General features: G+C 36.9%; 1 protein-coding gene across 6 annotated transcripts in view; it reads right to left on the bottom strand.

Annotated features, from left to right (window-relative positions):
* The window catches only part of ICE2 (interactor of little elongation complex ELL subunit 2), a 66821-nt gene that overhangs the window by 23868 nt on the left and 25472 nt on the right, over window positions 1-17481 (bottom strand). For 5 of the 6 annotated variants that reach the window (XM_027553858.1, XM_027553859.1, XM_027553855.1 and 2 more), the window contains 4 exons: window positions 12785-12826; window positions 10309-11305; window positions 9442-9617; window positions 2863-2992 (listed from right to left, as the gene is read on the bottom strand). In XM_027553858.1, coding sequence (XP_027409659.1) covers window positions 2863-2992; window positions 9442-9617; window positions 10309-11305; window positions 12785-12826 — 1345 coding nt within the window. The remainder of the gene's footprint in view (window positions 1-2862; window positions 2993-9441; window positions 9618-10308; window positions 11306-12784; window positions 12827-17481) is intronic. The other variant, XM_027553856.1, reaches the window with a different exon arrangement.

The following is a 17481-nucleotide window of genomic DNA, read 5'->3' as shown; positions in this document are numbered from 1 at the left end:
GTCTCCATATCCCCTGCCCTTACACACATTAATGAATATACAGAAGGAATAAGTATTAACCTTTGATATTAATCACGTTAGACCTTAGGCTAAGTAAATTCTTTCCTTAACTAAAACCCACTACACCCTCACCCTATAGTAATGTAACTATTTGGGTGGCGTCTGTTTTGAGAATAATCAGCCCTGGAGAAATAAGTGTCCTGATTGACTGACCGCTGTCACAAGGAGAGGGTCGTAAATTGTCAGCAGGCCCCCCTGGCCAGAAGATGATGTAACACCCCTAAGACCTCTGTATACATTTGTCTGAAGCACCTGACTTTAATAAAAGTCAGGACTGCTGTCCCCACGTGACTTTTGTATAACATCTCAGTGTATAAAAACAGACTCTGGAAAATAAAGAATTGGGATCAGTTTCTCAAAATACTGGTCTCCCCATGTCGCTCTCTCTCTCACTCTGGTTTAGTCTCCATCTGGAGCGCGGAACCCACCATGCTTACTAATTATGCCTGGGCTTCTAAGATCCGACCGGGGAGGCCTCAGTGTCTCCTCTCCTTCGGGAGAACGGAAGGACGCCTGCGGCCTACGTAAGTGGTGCAAACTTCTTGTCTTGAAGTTTTATTGGTCTCCCGCGTAAACCAAGCCACTCAGCCTATTTTCTCCACTGAAATTTCCTACTGAGCTATCCTCATCCTATTACTCTTTATATCTTTGATAAAATATTTAAATAAATAGGTCGCCGACGCCGTCCCCGCTTCGAATACCCTGGATCAGCCGGGGCAGGATGACGGTAGTTTTATTTGTTAAACTTTACATTAAAAAAAAAACTTAAATGTTTAAGTCAAGAATGTCTATTCTCTGTTAGTACTTTAAAAAGGATTTCAATAGTGAGTTTTTGCTCGGTCCCCTCCTAACACAGACATGGCTGACAATTGTTTTCAAATAGTTTACATGAAGACTGTTGGTGGGTTTCATGGCAACAGGTCTTTGGAGGAACACTGTAACTGTGGTTGTTGACTGAAAACTACAACAACAAACTTCTGGCAGTGTATATGAAGAGGCAGGAAGAGGCTAGAGCACCACCAATCTTTAGCTACTTCCTTTTGGGGTTAAGTAGAGAGAGGGTGGTCATGTATGATGTGAGAGTTGGACTGTGATGAAAGCTGAGTGCCAAAGAATTGATGCTTTTGAACTGTGGTGTTGGAGAAGACTCTTGAGAGTCCCTTGGACTGCAAGGAGATCCCACCAGTCCATCCTAAAGGAGATCAGTCCTGGGTGTTCATTGGAAGGACTGATGCTGAGGCTGAAACTCCAGTACTTTGGCCACCTCATGTGAAGAGTTGACTCATTGGAAAAGACTCTGATGCTGGGAGGGATTAGGGGCAGGAGGAGAAGGGGACGACAGAGGATGAGATGGCTGGATGGCATCACCGACTCGATGCACATGAGTTTGGGTGAACTCCAGGAGTTGGTGATGGACAGGGAGGCCTGGCGTGCTGCGATTCATGGGGTCGCAAAGAGTCAGACACGACTGAGCGACTGAACTGAACTGAAGAGAGAGTGAATCGATGATCTTATTAATACTCTCATAAAACATGAAGACAAAATATTGATTAACCAAAATACAGAAAAGGTTTTCAAGTGAGTGACCTATTTTTGGATCAACCAAGAAAAGCACACTTATAAACACTTAATTACATACCAGAAATTATGTTAAGTACTACAAGAATATAAAGTTTCATCAGACTCTGACTTTAAACCAGTTATTGTCTACTGGGAAGATAGTGAAGTGAAAGTTGCTCAGTCGTGTCTGACTCTTTGTGACCCCATGGACTATACAGTCCATGGTATTCTCCAGGCCAGAATACTGGAGTGGGTAGCTTTTCTCTTCTCCAGGGGATCTTCCCAACCCAGGGATCGAACCCAGGTGTCCCGCATTGCAGGTGGATTCTTTACCAGCTGAACCACAAGAGAAGCCCAATGGGAAGATAGGACAGGCTTTAAAAAAACAATTAAGTAAAAAAAAAAAAAAAAAAAAAAAAATTAAGTAGAAAGCAACAAACCGTAAAAGTGGTTAAAAAAAGGCAATGCATTGAGATATCAAAGGAAGGAAATCACATGAAGGAAGGGCAGCTTGAGAAGTCTGGCATGCAGTGAAATATAAGGGATGAATTGAGAAGTATAGGAGTAAGGATTCCAATGGAATGGAACAACGTCAGTAATGATTATCAAGTAATCCTTTGTGTGAAGTATGTTAACTGTATATGAACCCAGCCAACACAAATTAAGATCCTGCCTAACTATTTCCCTAACAAAAAACAAAACAAAGTAAATAAACTCTTTCATCAAGATAATATGTGAGATTTAAAAAATAATGTCATAAATTTAAGAAAATTTCAAAAAATATATTTTAAAACCAATTATATAGTACTTTTAAAAGAAGCTTGTTAGAAAACACATGTATATTTTTTCATTACACTCCTATTTTTTTTATTTTTTAACTTTACAATATTGTATTGGTTTTGCCATATATCAACATGAATCTGCCACAGGTATACACGTGTTCCCCATCCTGAACCCTCCTCCCTCCCTGTACCATCCCTCTGGGTCCTAAATATCTTAAAAATAAAATGATTACATTGACATTCATATGCAACTAATAAAGAAGTAGTAGAGAAATCAAAACATATGATAATCACTACTCACACTCTGCTATTTAACTCTGCAGTAGAAATGTTTTAATAGAAAGAAATACTAATACAATCAGAAAACTGAAAATTAAAAGTACAGAATTTACAGATGAATTGAACTGTGTATATTTACAAAGGAATTAAAAAGGAGAACAAAGCCTCTTGTTTAACTTACCAACATAAAATGAGGAGTTGGAATGCAATAAACTTTCAGTCCATAAGCGACAGAGTTCACTTTCAGTCAGAGCTTCAACTCCATAACAAGCTTGATACTCCACTTTTGGTAGTACATAAACTGGAAATTGCTGCAATTCAAGGTTATACTCTTATAAGGCTTTATTCATTTACTATTAACAGTAAATACATTTGCCTATATAACTTTGCCACTTTTCAAAATGCTTTCAGGTAATCTTATTTCATCCTTTCAAATACAGTTGGATGCAGGCAGAAATATGGATAGAACCCTTAGTAGACATGGGCAGTGGTGGATAAAAAAGAGATCGTGAACCAAGAGCCTCCCCTACTGCTGCTAAGTCGCTTCAGTCGTGTCCGACTCTTAGCGACCCCATGGACCGCAGCCCACCAGGCTCCTTCGCCCCTGGGATTTTCCAGGCAAGAGTACTGGAGTGGGCTGCCATCGCCTTCTCCGACCTCCCCTACCCCCAACCACAATCAACATAGCTCTCCATACATAAGCATATTTTCTTTCTGTCACTGAACATGACTGACAGGATACTTGGAATAAAGCCTGGGTTACATAATTGCCCAAAGGTTCAAAACTAGAAGCTGGGAAGCCATGACTGTAATACATACTAATCATTCTCAAGAGGGTTAAAAAAAAGTATGATTTTTTTTGCCCGTTTAAACCATTAGTCACATCATCTCAGGCTTAAATACTCTGAGCAGCTTGTTTTCATTCTACGAATGTGTGAGCACTAGTACTTACATTAATACACATGGATGTTGCTCTCTTCATTAATACAAAAGACTTTATTCCAGACACTACGTACTTGACAAATTAGCCGTTTAGTGTTTATTGGTCAGGACTGTACAGATTTAGCAAAATGACTATACCTACGACTAGTCTAAATGAGATGTAAGTAAATCCATGCCTGTAAAATAATATAATGCTAGTCATGTTCACTGTGCTCATATTAACTCATTTCTGTCAAAGAAAATTCTAATCTTAATAGCAGTCTCTTCATTTCTAGCTGCAGAGGGAAAAACACATGATTTAAGGAACTTAAAGTTATATACCCAGTTAGTACTTGTGAGATTGGGCTTCCCTGGGGCTTCCCAGGTGGCTCAGTGGTAAGAATCTGCCTGTCAACACAGGAGATGCAGGTACTGCAGGTTTGATTCCTGGGTCAGGAAGATTCCCTGGAGGAGGAAATGGCAACCCACTCCAATATTTTTGCTTGGGAAATCCTATGGATAGAAGAGCCTGGTGGGCTACAGTCCATGGGGTTGCAGAGAATCAGACATGACTTAGTGACTGAACAACTTCTGAAATTATACTAAGCTGTCATTCACTTTTGTACTTGAAACTACTTCATAAATGTTTCAGAATGACTGATTTTCATAAACTGGCGAATTTAGTGGGCCTAAAAAAAGATCTTCACGATCCAGATAATCACGATGGTGTGATCACTGACCTAGAGCCAGACATCCTGGAATGTGAAGTCAAGTGGGCCTTAGAAAGCATCACTACGAACAAAGTTAGTGGAGGTGATAGAATTCCAGTTGAGCTATTCCAAATCCTGAAAGATGATGCTGTGAAAGTGCTGCACTCAATATGCCAGCAAATTTGGAAAACTCAGCAGTGGCCACAGGACTGCAAAAGGTCAGTTTTCATTCCAATCCCAAAGAAAGGCAATGCCAAAGAATGCTCAAACTACCGCACAATTGCATTCATCCCACACGCTAGTAAGGTAATGCTCAAAATTCTCCAAGCCAGGCTTCAGCAGTATGTGAACCGTGAACTTCCTGACGTTCAAGCTGGTTTTAGAAAAGGCAGAGGAACCAGAGATCAAATTGCCGACATCCGCTGGATCATGGAAAAAGCAAGAGAGTTCCAGAAAAACATCTATTTCTGCCTTATTGACTATGCCAAAGCCTTTGACTGTGTGGATCACAATAAACTCTGGAAAATTCTGAAAGAGATGGGAATACCAGATCACCTGACCTGCCTCTTGAGAAATTTGTATGCAGGTCAGGAAGCAACAGTTAGAACTGGACATGCAACAAGAGACTGGTTCCAAATAGGAAAAGGAGTATGTCAAGGCTGTATATTGTCACCCTGTTTATTTAACTTTTATGCAGAGTACATCATGAGAAATGCTGGACTGGAAGAAACACAAGCTGGAATCAAGATTGCCAGGAGAAATATCAATAACCTCAGATATGCAGATGACACCACCCTTATGGAAGAAAGTGAAGAGGAACTCAAAAGCCTCTTGATGAAAGTGAAAGTGGAGAGTGAAAAAGTTGGCTTAAAGCTCAACATTCAGAAAACGAAGATCATGGCATCCAGTCCCATCACTTCATGGGAAATAGATGGGGAAACAGTGGAAACAGTGTCAGACTTTATTTTTCTGGGCTCCAAAATCACTGCAGATGGTGACTGCAGCCATGAAATTAAAAGACGCTTACTCCTTGGAAGGAAAGTTATGACCAACCTAGATAGCATATTCAAAAGCAGAGACATTACTTTGCCAACAAAGGTTCGTCTAGTCAAGGCTATGGTTTTTCCTGTGGTCATGTATGGATGTGAGAGTTGGACTGTGAAGAAGGCTGAACATCGAAGAATTGATGCTTTTGAACTATGGTGTTGGAGAAGACTCTTGAGAGTCCCTAGGACTGCAAGGAGATCCAACCAGTCCATTCTGAAGGAGATCAGCCCTGGGTTTTCGTTGGAAGGAATGATGCTAAAGCTGAGACTCCAGTACTTTGGCCACCTCATGTGAAGAGTTGACTCATTGGAAAAGACTCTGATGCTGGGAGGGATTGGGGGCAGGAGGAGAAGGGGATGACAGAGGATGAGATGGCTGGATGGCATTACTGACTCGATGGACGTGAGTCTGAGTGAACTCCGGGAGTTGGTGATGGACAGGGAGGCCTGGCGTGCTGCGATTCATGGGGCTGCAAAGAGTCGGACGTGACTGAGCGACTGATCTGATCTGATCTGAACATAATGGTGGTGTAAAGAATAATTCAAATCCAGTAAAACTTCTGTGAACAATAACTTTGGTTCATTATTACCTTTGAATATTGTAAAATTCAACAGCAGTGCTTCTTAAATTTCAATGTGCATGTGAATAACTATTTTAAAATAAATGTGGAATCTGAGGTGAAAATGAAGTCTCTACATGTGTAAAAAGCTGTTGTTCCTGGGGCCAAAGTCTGAGTAGTAAGTTCCCTACAGTGTCTCTGTAATTTAAAAAAAAAATTATGATTAGGATAATATTATTGCTGTGTGCTAAGTCACTTCAGTTGTGACTGACTTTTTGTGGCCCTACAGATCCTAGCCTGCTACGCTCCTGTGTCCATGGGATTCTCCAGGCAAGAATACTGGAGTAGACTGCCTTGCTAAAATCACTTAATTGTATAATAATTCTTCAGTAATTGGTAATCTGCATTTAAGGTTGCTTATAGTTGCAAATAAAACCCAGAGATAAAGAAATGAAGGCTCAAAGGGTTAAGATACGTGCTCAAGGACACATAACCAGTTCACAGCAGAGTTGGAAAATGAATAATTGAGAAAGAAGATCCTCTTTTGGATCATGAATAGGTAATAGAATTAATTCAAGATTTCTTTTCAAATTAAAAAACATTACTCTTTCTGAAGAAAGTACTCTGGGGGATTTTCTTTGATAATACTGTCATATCTATAAAACTAAGTCTTGAATCTGGTATTAATTTATGTATTCTACTGCCATCTCCAGGAAGCCAAGGGAAGGAAAAGTCTGAATATTTTATGTCAGTACTCCAAAATTAAAGTGAAATTTTAAGTACAAAGTTCTACAATTATATAAATTAAACTTACTGTTTTCTTTATCCCTTAATTGTTCACTTCTAAGTGAAAGCTTCTCTTGGTTTTCTACCTTCCAATTTATCACATAAACCTTCCAAACTTTTACATACATTCCGAAATATTTCATGGCTAGTATCCTGTCACTAGGATAGTGACATAGGTAGTATCCCAATAGGCACATTTCTGTTGTTTCTTAAGATTCAAGCACCTTCAGGATACTTTTCTCTGGACCGACAATGCCAATATAAACTTCAAGATAACTAGATCTAAGTTTTTTAATCCCTTCAGAATATCACTCTTAGGAAATCTGGTTAACCAAGACAGACAATAATATAATAATAAATCATTCAGAGGTATTTGGTCTGGATTTCACAACTACATGTAGAACTCAGTAAGTTCTAGCTTCATCTTGTGTTCCAAATTAGCCTCTTTTTCATCAATTGAGAGTGGCTGCTGTTCTAGGTTCCCCTCTGTTGTACAAGATTAAGCAGAATCTTGATGAGAAAAAATAAATGATACTGGAAACTAAAATCTCAACTACAGTAACAGAGAATTGAAGAAACAAAGGGAAAACAAAAAAAGAAGAAATGAGGTTCTTGAATAGCAGAAGTTGAAGAGACTTCTGAGTGTTTTAAAACTTGGTCTAAACCAGTTGGTTTTTAAGAAGGAAATGTTAATGAGGATGCATTTTTACCTAACTGGAGTTCAAATACTACCACTTCAAAATTTTAACTAGTGCCTCAATTTCCCTTCCCTAACACCCTCCTCTGTCCTCATGTCTCAATTTTTTCTCACTTATTCAATATTTGTTTATTGAATTTCTATGGAACAAAACATTTGAGAAAAACAGATGACTAGGATATGATTCCGAAGGGAACACATTCTACTAAGGAATTTATAATATGTGTACTAAACTATTACATATAATGATATATAAAATAAGTATTTGCTGAAAATTTTAAAATTATACTCAGGGTTTGACATAATGAGAAACAGAAGGCTTCTATTTAGCTATTCTTTGGTGGTTTTGATATATTTTGATGAAGAGTGAATACTCTCCTATAAGGTTTTACAAATTTCACTTTGGTCAAGTGAATGACAATGTCCTTAACAGATTATCTCACTGAACAATTAAATCAGGGTCCAAAATATTCCTAGGCTATCCTTACTTAAGAGATCTTGCCCATCAATAATTTCTAAGTGTTATAAGCTGGTAGGTCAGTGCAGAGTGGTATGGGCTCACAGAAATGATGTTAGCCTCCAAATAATCAGATAGCAGGTAAGAACGAATGAAATAAAATCTTGAAAATACAAGCCAAAGCACTGACGCTGGATGTATTCAACATGTGCATGCTATGGCTATTAACTTCATCACAGTTAAGTACAGATGAGACAGGAAAAAAATTACTAAATAAAATCTTTTAATACAGAGGATACTTGTATTTATAGAAAAGGAGACTAAAATCAGACCTATAGCATTTTGTCATTCCCTATGTTCTCTTTTAAAAAACTCTCCACCATACATTTAATTCAAAACCAGCTGGTTTCTAAAATTTCAAGTCTGAACCAGTGATGAGTACCAATTATGAGAACTTCTCTTTTCTTCTTCTTCTTTTTTAAAATTCAGTTATACCTTAATATGATAAAAGTAGTAGTCAGGGACTTGATCCACAAGGGTCAATGCTGGAACATCACAGTTCCTTAGCCCCAAACACACTGACATTCTACAGTGATCACTCAGCATTCTTAATGGGTGGCAGGTTAAATAGCAAGAAACAGATTATCAAAAAAGGAAGGAACTGGGACTTCCAATGTAGGAGGTGTGGGTTCAATCCCTAGTTGGGGAACTAACATCCCACATGCCTCATAGGATGGCCAAAAACATTAAAAAAAAAATACAATAAAAAGAAAAGGAGGAAGAGAGGGAAAAAAAGAAGGAAGAAAGGAAAGCAGGAGGAGGAAAGAAGAGGGGAAGGTAAGAAGGAAGGATGGAAGAAGAAAGGAAAACGAAGGAAGAAAAAGTGAACTATGATAAAATGGACACAACAGAAAAAGTCTTATTAAGAAACAAAGGAGAGACTTCATTATTTTTTACATAATCATTTATACCATAAAAACTCCTCTTTACCTAAATTCATTGGTTACATACACAAAAATCGAACTAACCTGAAAGAGAACTTAAAATATCAAATATAACAAACTGCCAAAAGAATCAACTACTCAAAGTGTAGCAAAAACTTTAAGAAAAATATTTATACCAAATCCCCAAAGAAACAATAGGGGGAAAAGAAAAGACATTTAGTCTTCTATCAAGCCTGGGAAGACATCCTCAAATTCATGAAAGCCCACCTTTCAAAATGTAAACTTCTAAAATAACTCAAAAAGACTCTTAAAGAAAGAAAGAAAGGGGCCAATAAAGGAAAATCCAAAATCACAGAGAAAGCTGGAACATGTGAGCCAGTCTAGGTCAAGTCTATAATGGTGCTGTTTTTCACAAAGTTTATATATAGTCCACACAAGTTATCAGCATTCATGATTATTACATTCAACTCAACTTTATTAAAAGTGTTTTTAGTATTTTACTAAAAAAATCTCAACCTGAAAAAACTACTCTAAGAAAGATCAATAACTTAAAATCAAACTTCATCACAATGGCATGTTCAATATTTGCTGCCCACCTACTTATGCTACGATATCCCAACTCCCCAGGTAACAACTTACTCTTCTGATTTTCTTCCGTTTTTTAGAACGTGGTCTGGTCTCTATCCTCTGGACGCTGCATCGCACAAGTAACAACAGGTCTTGCAGGCTAAACAGCTTATAAACAAAATTTCCTTCCTGAGGAGCTACATATTCTGATGTATCTTCAACATAGTCCTGAAGTTCATATGGCAATCCTTTAAAAATAATTATATTCATCATTTTTAACTACATTAGCCCTTTATCCATCATAATCCAAGATAAAACAATTGAACTACCAGCTTTCTATTTCCTCTGACCATTACACTATTAGCATTTCTGTTTACTTCAACTGTAACTCCAGCAAGAGCTGAAATCAAAGCTTTAAGGTTCTCTTCCTTTTATTCTACTACCCTCACAAATGTATCAGTGAGACAATGTCTGAAGTAAAAAAGTTTTAAAAAGTAAAAGTTTTAAAAACTAGTGTTATTCATAATAGAGACAGACCTGAGGTGCAGCCATATATCTATTTTACAAAATGAAAAAGTACAAAACTGCATTATAACATCAAGAATAAGTAAAATTTAGATTAATACACATTTATCGTGATTTTTGACACACTTCCCCTTCATCATTCGGCAAACCACATTATCTATAGCTTATTGGCCATTGTAAATGTTGAATAAACACAGGTTACAAAAAGCCATACAACTGTGGGTGTGTTTTTGGAGTGAAGGTTTTTACACAGTCAATGATAGTTCATTTTCCAATCAAAATGAACCATCAGTGACTATGTAAAGATCATAAACTTTATTACAAAGAGAAGGGAGGGGAATGAGGGGGAAAAAACCTAAGGACAAGGAACAGGCAAAACAGTTACTATAAAATTCTTTGTAAATATTTACTTACGTCCTTTTGGCTTCTGAAAGGCAGAAGGCCAGATAGACTTCGGCCAGCTACAGGCATCTGACGGAGCAGAAGGCTGCTCAGAAATAGGAGACTGTTTAGAGTTTTCCGAATTCATTAAGGGCAATTCAGGTATTTTTCTGGAAATTGGTTTTAAGAGTTCATCCTGCATTTTTAAAATTTCTCCAACTGGATCAAACTTTTTATATACTCGTTTGATAGGTTTTTTTAAAACACATGACTCTTCAGGACAAGTACTATTGGTCTGGTTTCCTGTAGAAGTCTGTCCTGAGGAAGAATTTAGGCTAGCTGGTTTAGAACTTAAATTAGAACCCACTTCAGCTGTCTTTCCATGACTATTACTTTGACACTCCATATCAATGATTAAACAGTCTTCATCTGTATCACTACTGTCAAGAACTACATCTTCAGTGTTCGCTGCTTCTGATGTAACAGTCTTTTCCTTTGAATTAGTGTCTGTGTTCTCTAGAACATTTACTCTTTCATCAACACTCTCCATTTCAGTGGCCATATCATTTTTACTAGAGGTTTCAATTTCCATAGAACTTTCTAATTGTAAGGGATCAGATGTTTTCAAGTCACTATCTTGCACCAAAGGCTTGTCAGAATTTGATACCTTTTCACCACATGGTATAAATCTCTGATCATCTTTATTTTTGGACTCTTCAGGGCCACTGTCTATCATACCAGTCACCAGCTGTTTCTCCTTCTGCAACTGTTCCATCAGAATCTGAGATAAGCTTCTAGAATGAGCAGAAATGTCTGGTGAAGTTGGTGCCTCAGATGTGTCTGCTATGCTGGGGGCTGTGAGTGTATCTGTCATGGGGGCTACTGTGGAGGTACTTGCTGGACTTGGTGACTTTGATGGTTTGGTGGTGGTTGCTCCAAAAGTTTCAAGTTCTGTGACATCATCATCAAACTCCAGATCCAAATTTTCTAGGGTCTCAATTTTTCGGCACTCGTTAACTTCATAAGATATCTTAAGAAAATATATTGGCAAACTATTAGCAACAATTCTAGGCCACCCCTCACCTATCAGTGACCCATCACAGACATAGTTCATACTCTTTAAAAGGAGAAAGAAAAGTCGAATGGTTTTGAAAGGTTCTTGCTTTGACAGAGTATTAGCAACTATTACCCTTATCCTCCCAATGAAATGTTGACAAAACACAGAAAAAATTTCCAAGTTGCTATACCATAGGAAACGGGAAATACTTGTGAACTACTACATCTCAAGAGGTATTCCCACTAATCAAAAACAGGTAGGACCTCAAAGAAGAAATGTGAGGCCAAACAGGAAGGCAGTGGATTTCCCTTCACACACACTTTATATGCTCTCGCAGAGACTTAGGTGACCAGGAAGAAAGCCTCTTGCCACTCTAAGGAAACTGCAACTGTGGAAGAGTCACCAGCCTCTAACATCAATCAGTACCTTTTTTCACACATCCACTCAGGGAAAACAACTCTCAGCAGTATGAGGAAAAATGGATAGGAAATGGTTTTACTGTATCTTGGGACATGAAGCCATTGAAGGTTATAGTTTTTACGTACTGTTTTAGTCGTGGAAGAACTCCAGACAGTTTTAATTTATTCAGGAATAAACTGTCTTGTCAAGTAGCAAAATTTCTCCTTAGTCTGGCAGAGTATTTTGGATAAACACCATGAAATTGTCTTACAGCTTAGGATTTGAGAGAAAAATACTCTGATAGCCTCAGGCAGTGAGTAAGATCTATCTGTGTAAATCACCTCTCTGAAAATCAATTTCCTCATCAGTAAAATAATGATAATAGGGTCATCATCTTAGGTTTGTTCTAAGCATTAAAAGTGCAATTATATATAGAAAATTTCTTGGTATAGTCAATCATAGTAGTTTCTCATTAAACAATACCACATTTATTAAAAAAATAAAATAAAGCTATACACTGTTTACGTGAGGCATTCTTACACAAACAGGTTTAAGGAGAAACAATGGGACATGACATCAAGAAATAAAGGATTAACAATATTAAGTGTTAGAGAAAAGTCAATGCAAAAAGCATTGGATAGAAAAAGGAATCCTATGTTGAACAAAAGATCAAGTCCAGGAAATTCCTGGACAGTCCAGGGGTTAGGACTCTGTACTACCATTGTCAAGGGCATGGGTTCAATCCCTGGTCAGGGAACTAACATTCCACAAGCCACAAGCCACATGGCTTGACTGAATTAAAAAAAAAAAAAAAAAACCTAAAAGGAAAAAGATGAAATCCATGATGAATAGATTATGATTTGTGACATGCCAAATAACATTAAAATTGTCAAAACTGAAAAATAAAAGAAAAATTTGAAAGAAACAACTGTACTTGGTCAATGATACACTATTTCTAAGTAAAGAAAGAGATGTAGAAAGTATGAATATTTAATAACTGAAACAAAGATACATGAATGACTGAAAACATACACATAGACTACAAAGATATACCTTTTCCCGCCCAAGGATCGAAGGGGTATTTCCAAAGACGGACTACAAATTAATACACAAAGAAAATATCAATAAAGTACAAAGCAGAATCTACTAAGGTCTGACTGTTTAGAAGGAAATAAAATTAGAAATCATTAAGCAAAAAGTCAACAAACAATAATAAATGCAAGCACTTGGAAATTTAAAACTGCCCAAACTGTTGGATAAAAGAAGAAATTAGAGAGATAATTACTGATTATTTAAAAAGCAACAAAAATGAGAACAATTATTAAAAATCAGAAATATCATTCATAGCCTTTTCAAGAAATAGGTAAAGGATAATATATTCAAAATAATGAAATTTCATAAATATAAAACCAAAATTAATGAACTGAAAAACAATGCTCTCATTCCTGACAGAACAAATTTGGGTAAAATAAAAATGGTATTTATCTATAAATATGTGCTTATAAAATAATTCTGTTAAACATATTAATTATATCAATAAAATTAACACTTCCTTAATGTCATGAAATACCTAATCGGTGTTAAAATTTTCTAGTCTGATACATTTCTTTTTACAACTGTTTATTGGAATAAGGATCCCACCAAGATCCTGACTCTACATTTGGTCGCTGTCTCTCAATTTTCTTTGTCAACAACTCTCCCTTCAGTTCAATTCAGTTCAGTCGCTCAGTCACACCTCTCCCTTACTCTCTGCCAATTCCGATATCCACCAGATATTTGTAGAAGAAACTAGATCAGTTATCCTGTGGAATTTTCCACATTCTGGATTTTGCATCCCCATGATATCATTGAACACATGCTTCCCCTACAATTCCTATTAAATGATCTAGTAGCTTAATCAGATTCAGGCACATTTTAAAAAAATCTTCATATGTTGTATGTGGTAAAGTATACCTCCCACTTCAATCAGGAGGCTAATGATGTTTGGTTATCTTTCTTCTTGTGATACTACAATTGTTCTGTTGCTTCATCAAGTGTCAACAACCTATTCTATCAAAATTCCTGACTGATCTTTTAATGATTTTAGCAGTCATTGATGATGATCACTGCCTAGATTAACTATTTCATTAGGAGTTGCAAGGTCTTCTCTGGTGGCTCAGAAGGTAAAGAATATGCCTGCAATACAGGAGACCAGGGTTCAATCCCTGGGTCAGGAAGATCCCCTGGAGAAGGGAATGACTACCCACTCCAGTATTCTTTCCTAGAGAATGCCACAGACAGAATTCTGGTGGGCTACGGCCCATGGGATTGCAAAGAGTCGAACTCGACTGAGTGACTAATGTTTTCACAATCACCTAGAAGCTGCAAAATGGTAACAGTAAAATTCTAGCATTACCGTGAAATACAGTTTGTACTGGAAAAGACAGATATTTGAAATTTTAAAAGTTTTCAGAATAATGATACACTAGCATCCTCTGAAGGTGACTAACACTCTTTTAAAAAGATATTATTTTAAATTCATGGATTTTAACATATTTCATATGTTTCCAGCTACTGCAGAGTTGTTTTTTGTGACAGTCAAGCTAACACATCTCGGGTCAACGGGCAAACCTTCAAGCATCTTTTTTACACAATTGCAGTTTTATTATAAGATTTTTGCTTCTTTGATTGGCATTTGTACCTCCTATGCTACAATTCTTGGTATCTAATACAAACATAAATACTTGTGTGTTTTATCATACTATCTAATACGTTCAAAGTAAGAACAGCAATATCATTACTAACAATGTGATTGTTAAATGAAATTTAAGATTTTTTGGCAATTCTTTCTGAACATGATATAAATTTTTGGTCACTAAATTATCTGAATGACCATTTTCACTTAATATATATTGGATATCACATTATAGTTGCATACCTAGAGCTTTCTGATTCTTTTTATAGGCATACTTTGGAGATATTGTATATTTCAGTTCTAAACCTCCCCAATAAAGCACATATCACCAAAAAAGTGACTCACACAATTTTTTTTTTGTTTCCCAGGGTATATAAAGATATATTTACATTATAGTCTATTAAGTGTGCAATGACTTTATGTCTTTAAAAGTATATACATCTTAATCAAGAAATACTTCACTGCTAAAAAGTGCTAACAATCATCTGAGCCTTCAGCAAGTTGTAACAGTAACGTCAAAAATCACAGATCACCATAACAAATATAATTATTTTGAAATATTCAAGAATTACCAAAATGTGTCACAGTGACATGAAGTGAGAAAACGCTGTTGGAAAACGGCAATGAGTGACCTACCTGATGCAGGGTTACCAGAAACCTTCCATTTGTAAAAACCCAAAACAGCATCTCTGAAGTGCAGTAAAGCAATGTGTGCCTATAATTGTTGCATAGTAGGCTACTGAAGATGTACAGTTTATTTAATAAATACCCTATTAAGGGACATGAGGACTGTTTCCAATAAATACCTTAGAGCTGATATGAATATCCTGCACAAACATTTCATTCTTTTCCTAGTGCACCTTTGAGCTACATTTCTAGAAGTGAGAATTCTAGAACAAAGGATGAACATATTAGCTTTCCTCTGTTCTGTTGGTACATCTTTCTTCTTACTATTTCTGACTGTAGAAATGTTACAGCAATCATCTTTTTTTCCTCTAATAACTTTGTAAGAACTTCCATCAACAATCCTCTTTTGCTTCTCATGTTTAATTGAGATGGGTTTATCTGTTTAGATTGTTACCTGTAGGATAACAATCCTGTGTGGGACTGTCCCAGGACAGCATTCATAGACTCATGGCTCTAAGCCCATGTTTCATTGTTACCACTAGATATGTATCTATGTATGAAGGTTGGTTTTTGTTCGTGTGTGCATATAAAATCTTTAGTACATTCTACTATCTGCTTCCTCTTTTCCCCTCTACCACAACTGTCTGAAAACTTATTTTTCCTTTACCTTTAATGTCTTGTTCTGCTCAATACAGACTTTACCACTAATGATTTTTCCCGAGTGAAGGCTTCTGTCTCGGAAGGAACTTTTGTTTGTTAGTTTCTCGAGTTCTTAGGGCCCACGTCATCTCAAAACTACGTTGAGATCCTGAGTGTCCCTGCACTCACCTACAAATTAGAGTCCATCCACATTATCTTCATTTATTTTCACATCTTTCACCATCCTCTTTCCATCTGAGATTATTTTCCTTGTGCTTAAAGAATATCCAGGCTTCCCTGGTGGCTTAGTGGTAAAGAATCTGCCTGCCAATGTAGCAGATGTGGGTTCGATCCCTGGGTTGGGAAGATCCCCCAGAGAAAGAAATGGAAACCCACTCTAGTATTCTTACTTGGGAAATCACATGGACAGAGGAGCCTTGAGGGCTACAGTTCAGAGGGCTGCAAAGAGTTGGACATGACTTAGCAACTAACCACCACAACAAAGAACATCCATTAGTGGGGGTTTGCGAGTAGCAAATGCAGTTTTTATTAATACCTGAAAATATCTTTACTTAATTTTTTATTATTTAAGGATATTTCACTGGCTATTTTCTCCCACCACAATATACTGTCCCCACAAGTCTCCTGGCTTCCATTGTTGTTTAGAAGTTATTTGCCAGTCAAACTCTCAGTCCTTTACAGGCAATGTGCCTTTTGGTTCTTTGGTGGCTTTTAAGAGTAGTTTTTGTCTCCAAGTATGGTTTTGTCCCTTTCTCTCTTTCATACCTTCCTTTTGGGTCGAAGTATACTGATGTTGGACATTCTCACTATATTCTCTATACCTTGTGCCCTATTCTCCATATTTTCTTTTCGTTGTTTGTGTTTCATTAAAAATAGTTATTTCAGACCCAACTTCAGTTTATTAATTCTCTTATCAGTTTTACCTAATGTGCTAATAACCATCTTTACAGAATTCTTAACTGTACTTGATATATTTTTCACTAAAATTTTTTTAACTTAGGTCTTTTTCAAATCATTGTTTGTGATGGTTCTTGCTCAGAGTATCCAGTCTCCTTCAGTGTCTAGTTATCTTTAAATGCTTTCTGGATGCTATATTTGAAAGTTATTTGTAGAAATAATATGGAGCTCAAAATGTCATTCCGTCCCTCTAAGAATTATTTTCACTTGCTTTTGCTAGGTATCTGGAGATACCAGCAATCCAAAAGCATCTGAACCCAAGTTCAAGGCCTGAAAACCCAGGATACAATCTATGAGAAAGCCGATTTATTTCTGGTTCATCCTTATTCCTGGGGTACAGCCCTGCAGGGTCCAAGCTCATGGTGGAAAAGTGACTGGTCCTGTGATGCTGCCAAAAAGCACATTTTCTGTTGCCTCTTTAGAACTGGCAAATATCATTAAGGCAAAAATTACCCTACGTGACAGGCTTACCAACCTGGATTCCAGTTTTCTTTACTATCTCAGTCCTATACGTTCCCCTTATCTTGTTAGGTCTTTGATGATTCTAAGAAATAAATTTATATAATAAGTACAGTGTTTTTCAATTGACATCAGTAATGGATGGTCCAAATTATCTGGCCTGCCATTACTGAAAGAAGTTACTCCGTCATTTTTTATCCCTCTTAACCTACTTCATTTTTTTCATAGTACTTGTTACTGACATTCATCTCACACCAATGTAAGTTTTAGGTAGATTTTAAAATGTAAAACAAAACAGAAAACAACCTATAAAAACTTAAGAAAGGTTGGAAGTGCTTTACGACATACACATCATAAAAACATTGAAAGGCAA

Source organism: Bos indicus x Bos taurus, chromosome 10, assembly GCF_003369695.1.
Source record: "Bos indicus x Bos taurus breed Angus x Brahman F1 hybrid chromosome 10, Bos_hybrid_MaternalHap_v2.0, whole genome shotgun sequence".
Lineage (NCBI taxonomy): Eukaryota > Metazoa > Chordata > Mammalia > Artiodactyla > Bovidae > Bos > Bos indicus x Bos taurus.
This window is presented reverse-complemented; position numbering and strand designations above follow the sequence as displayed.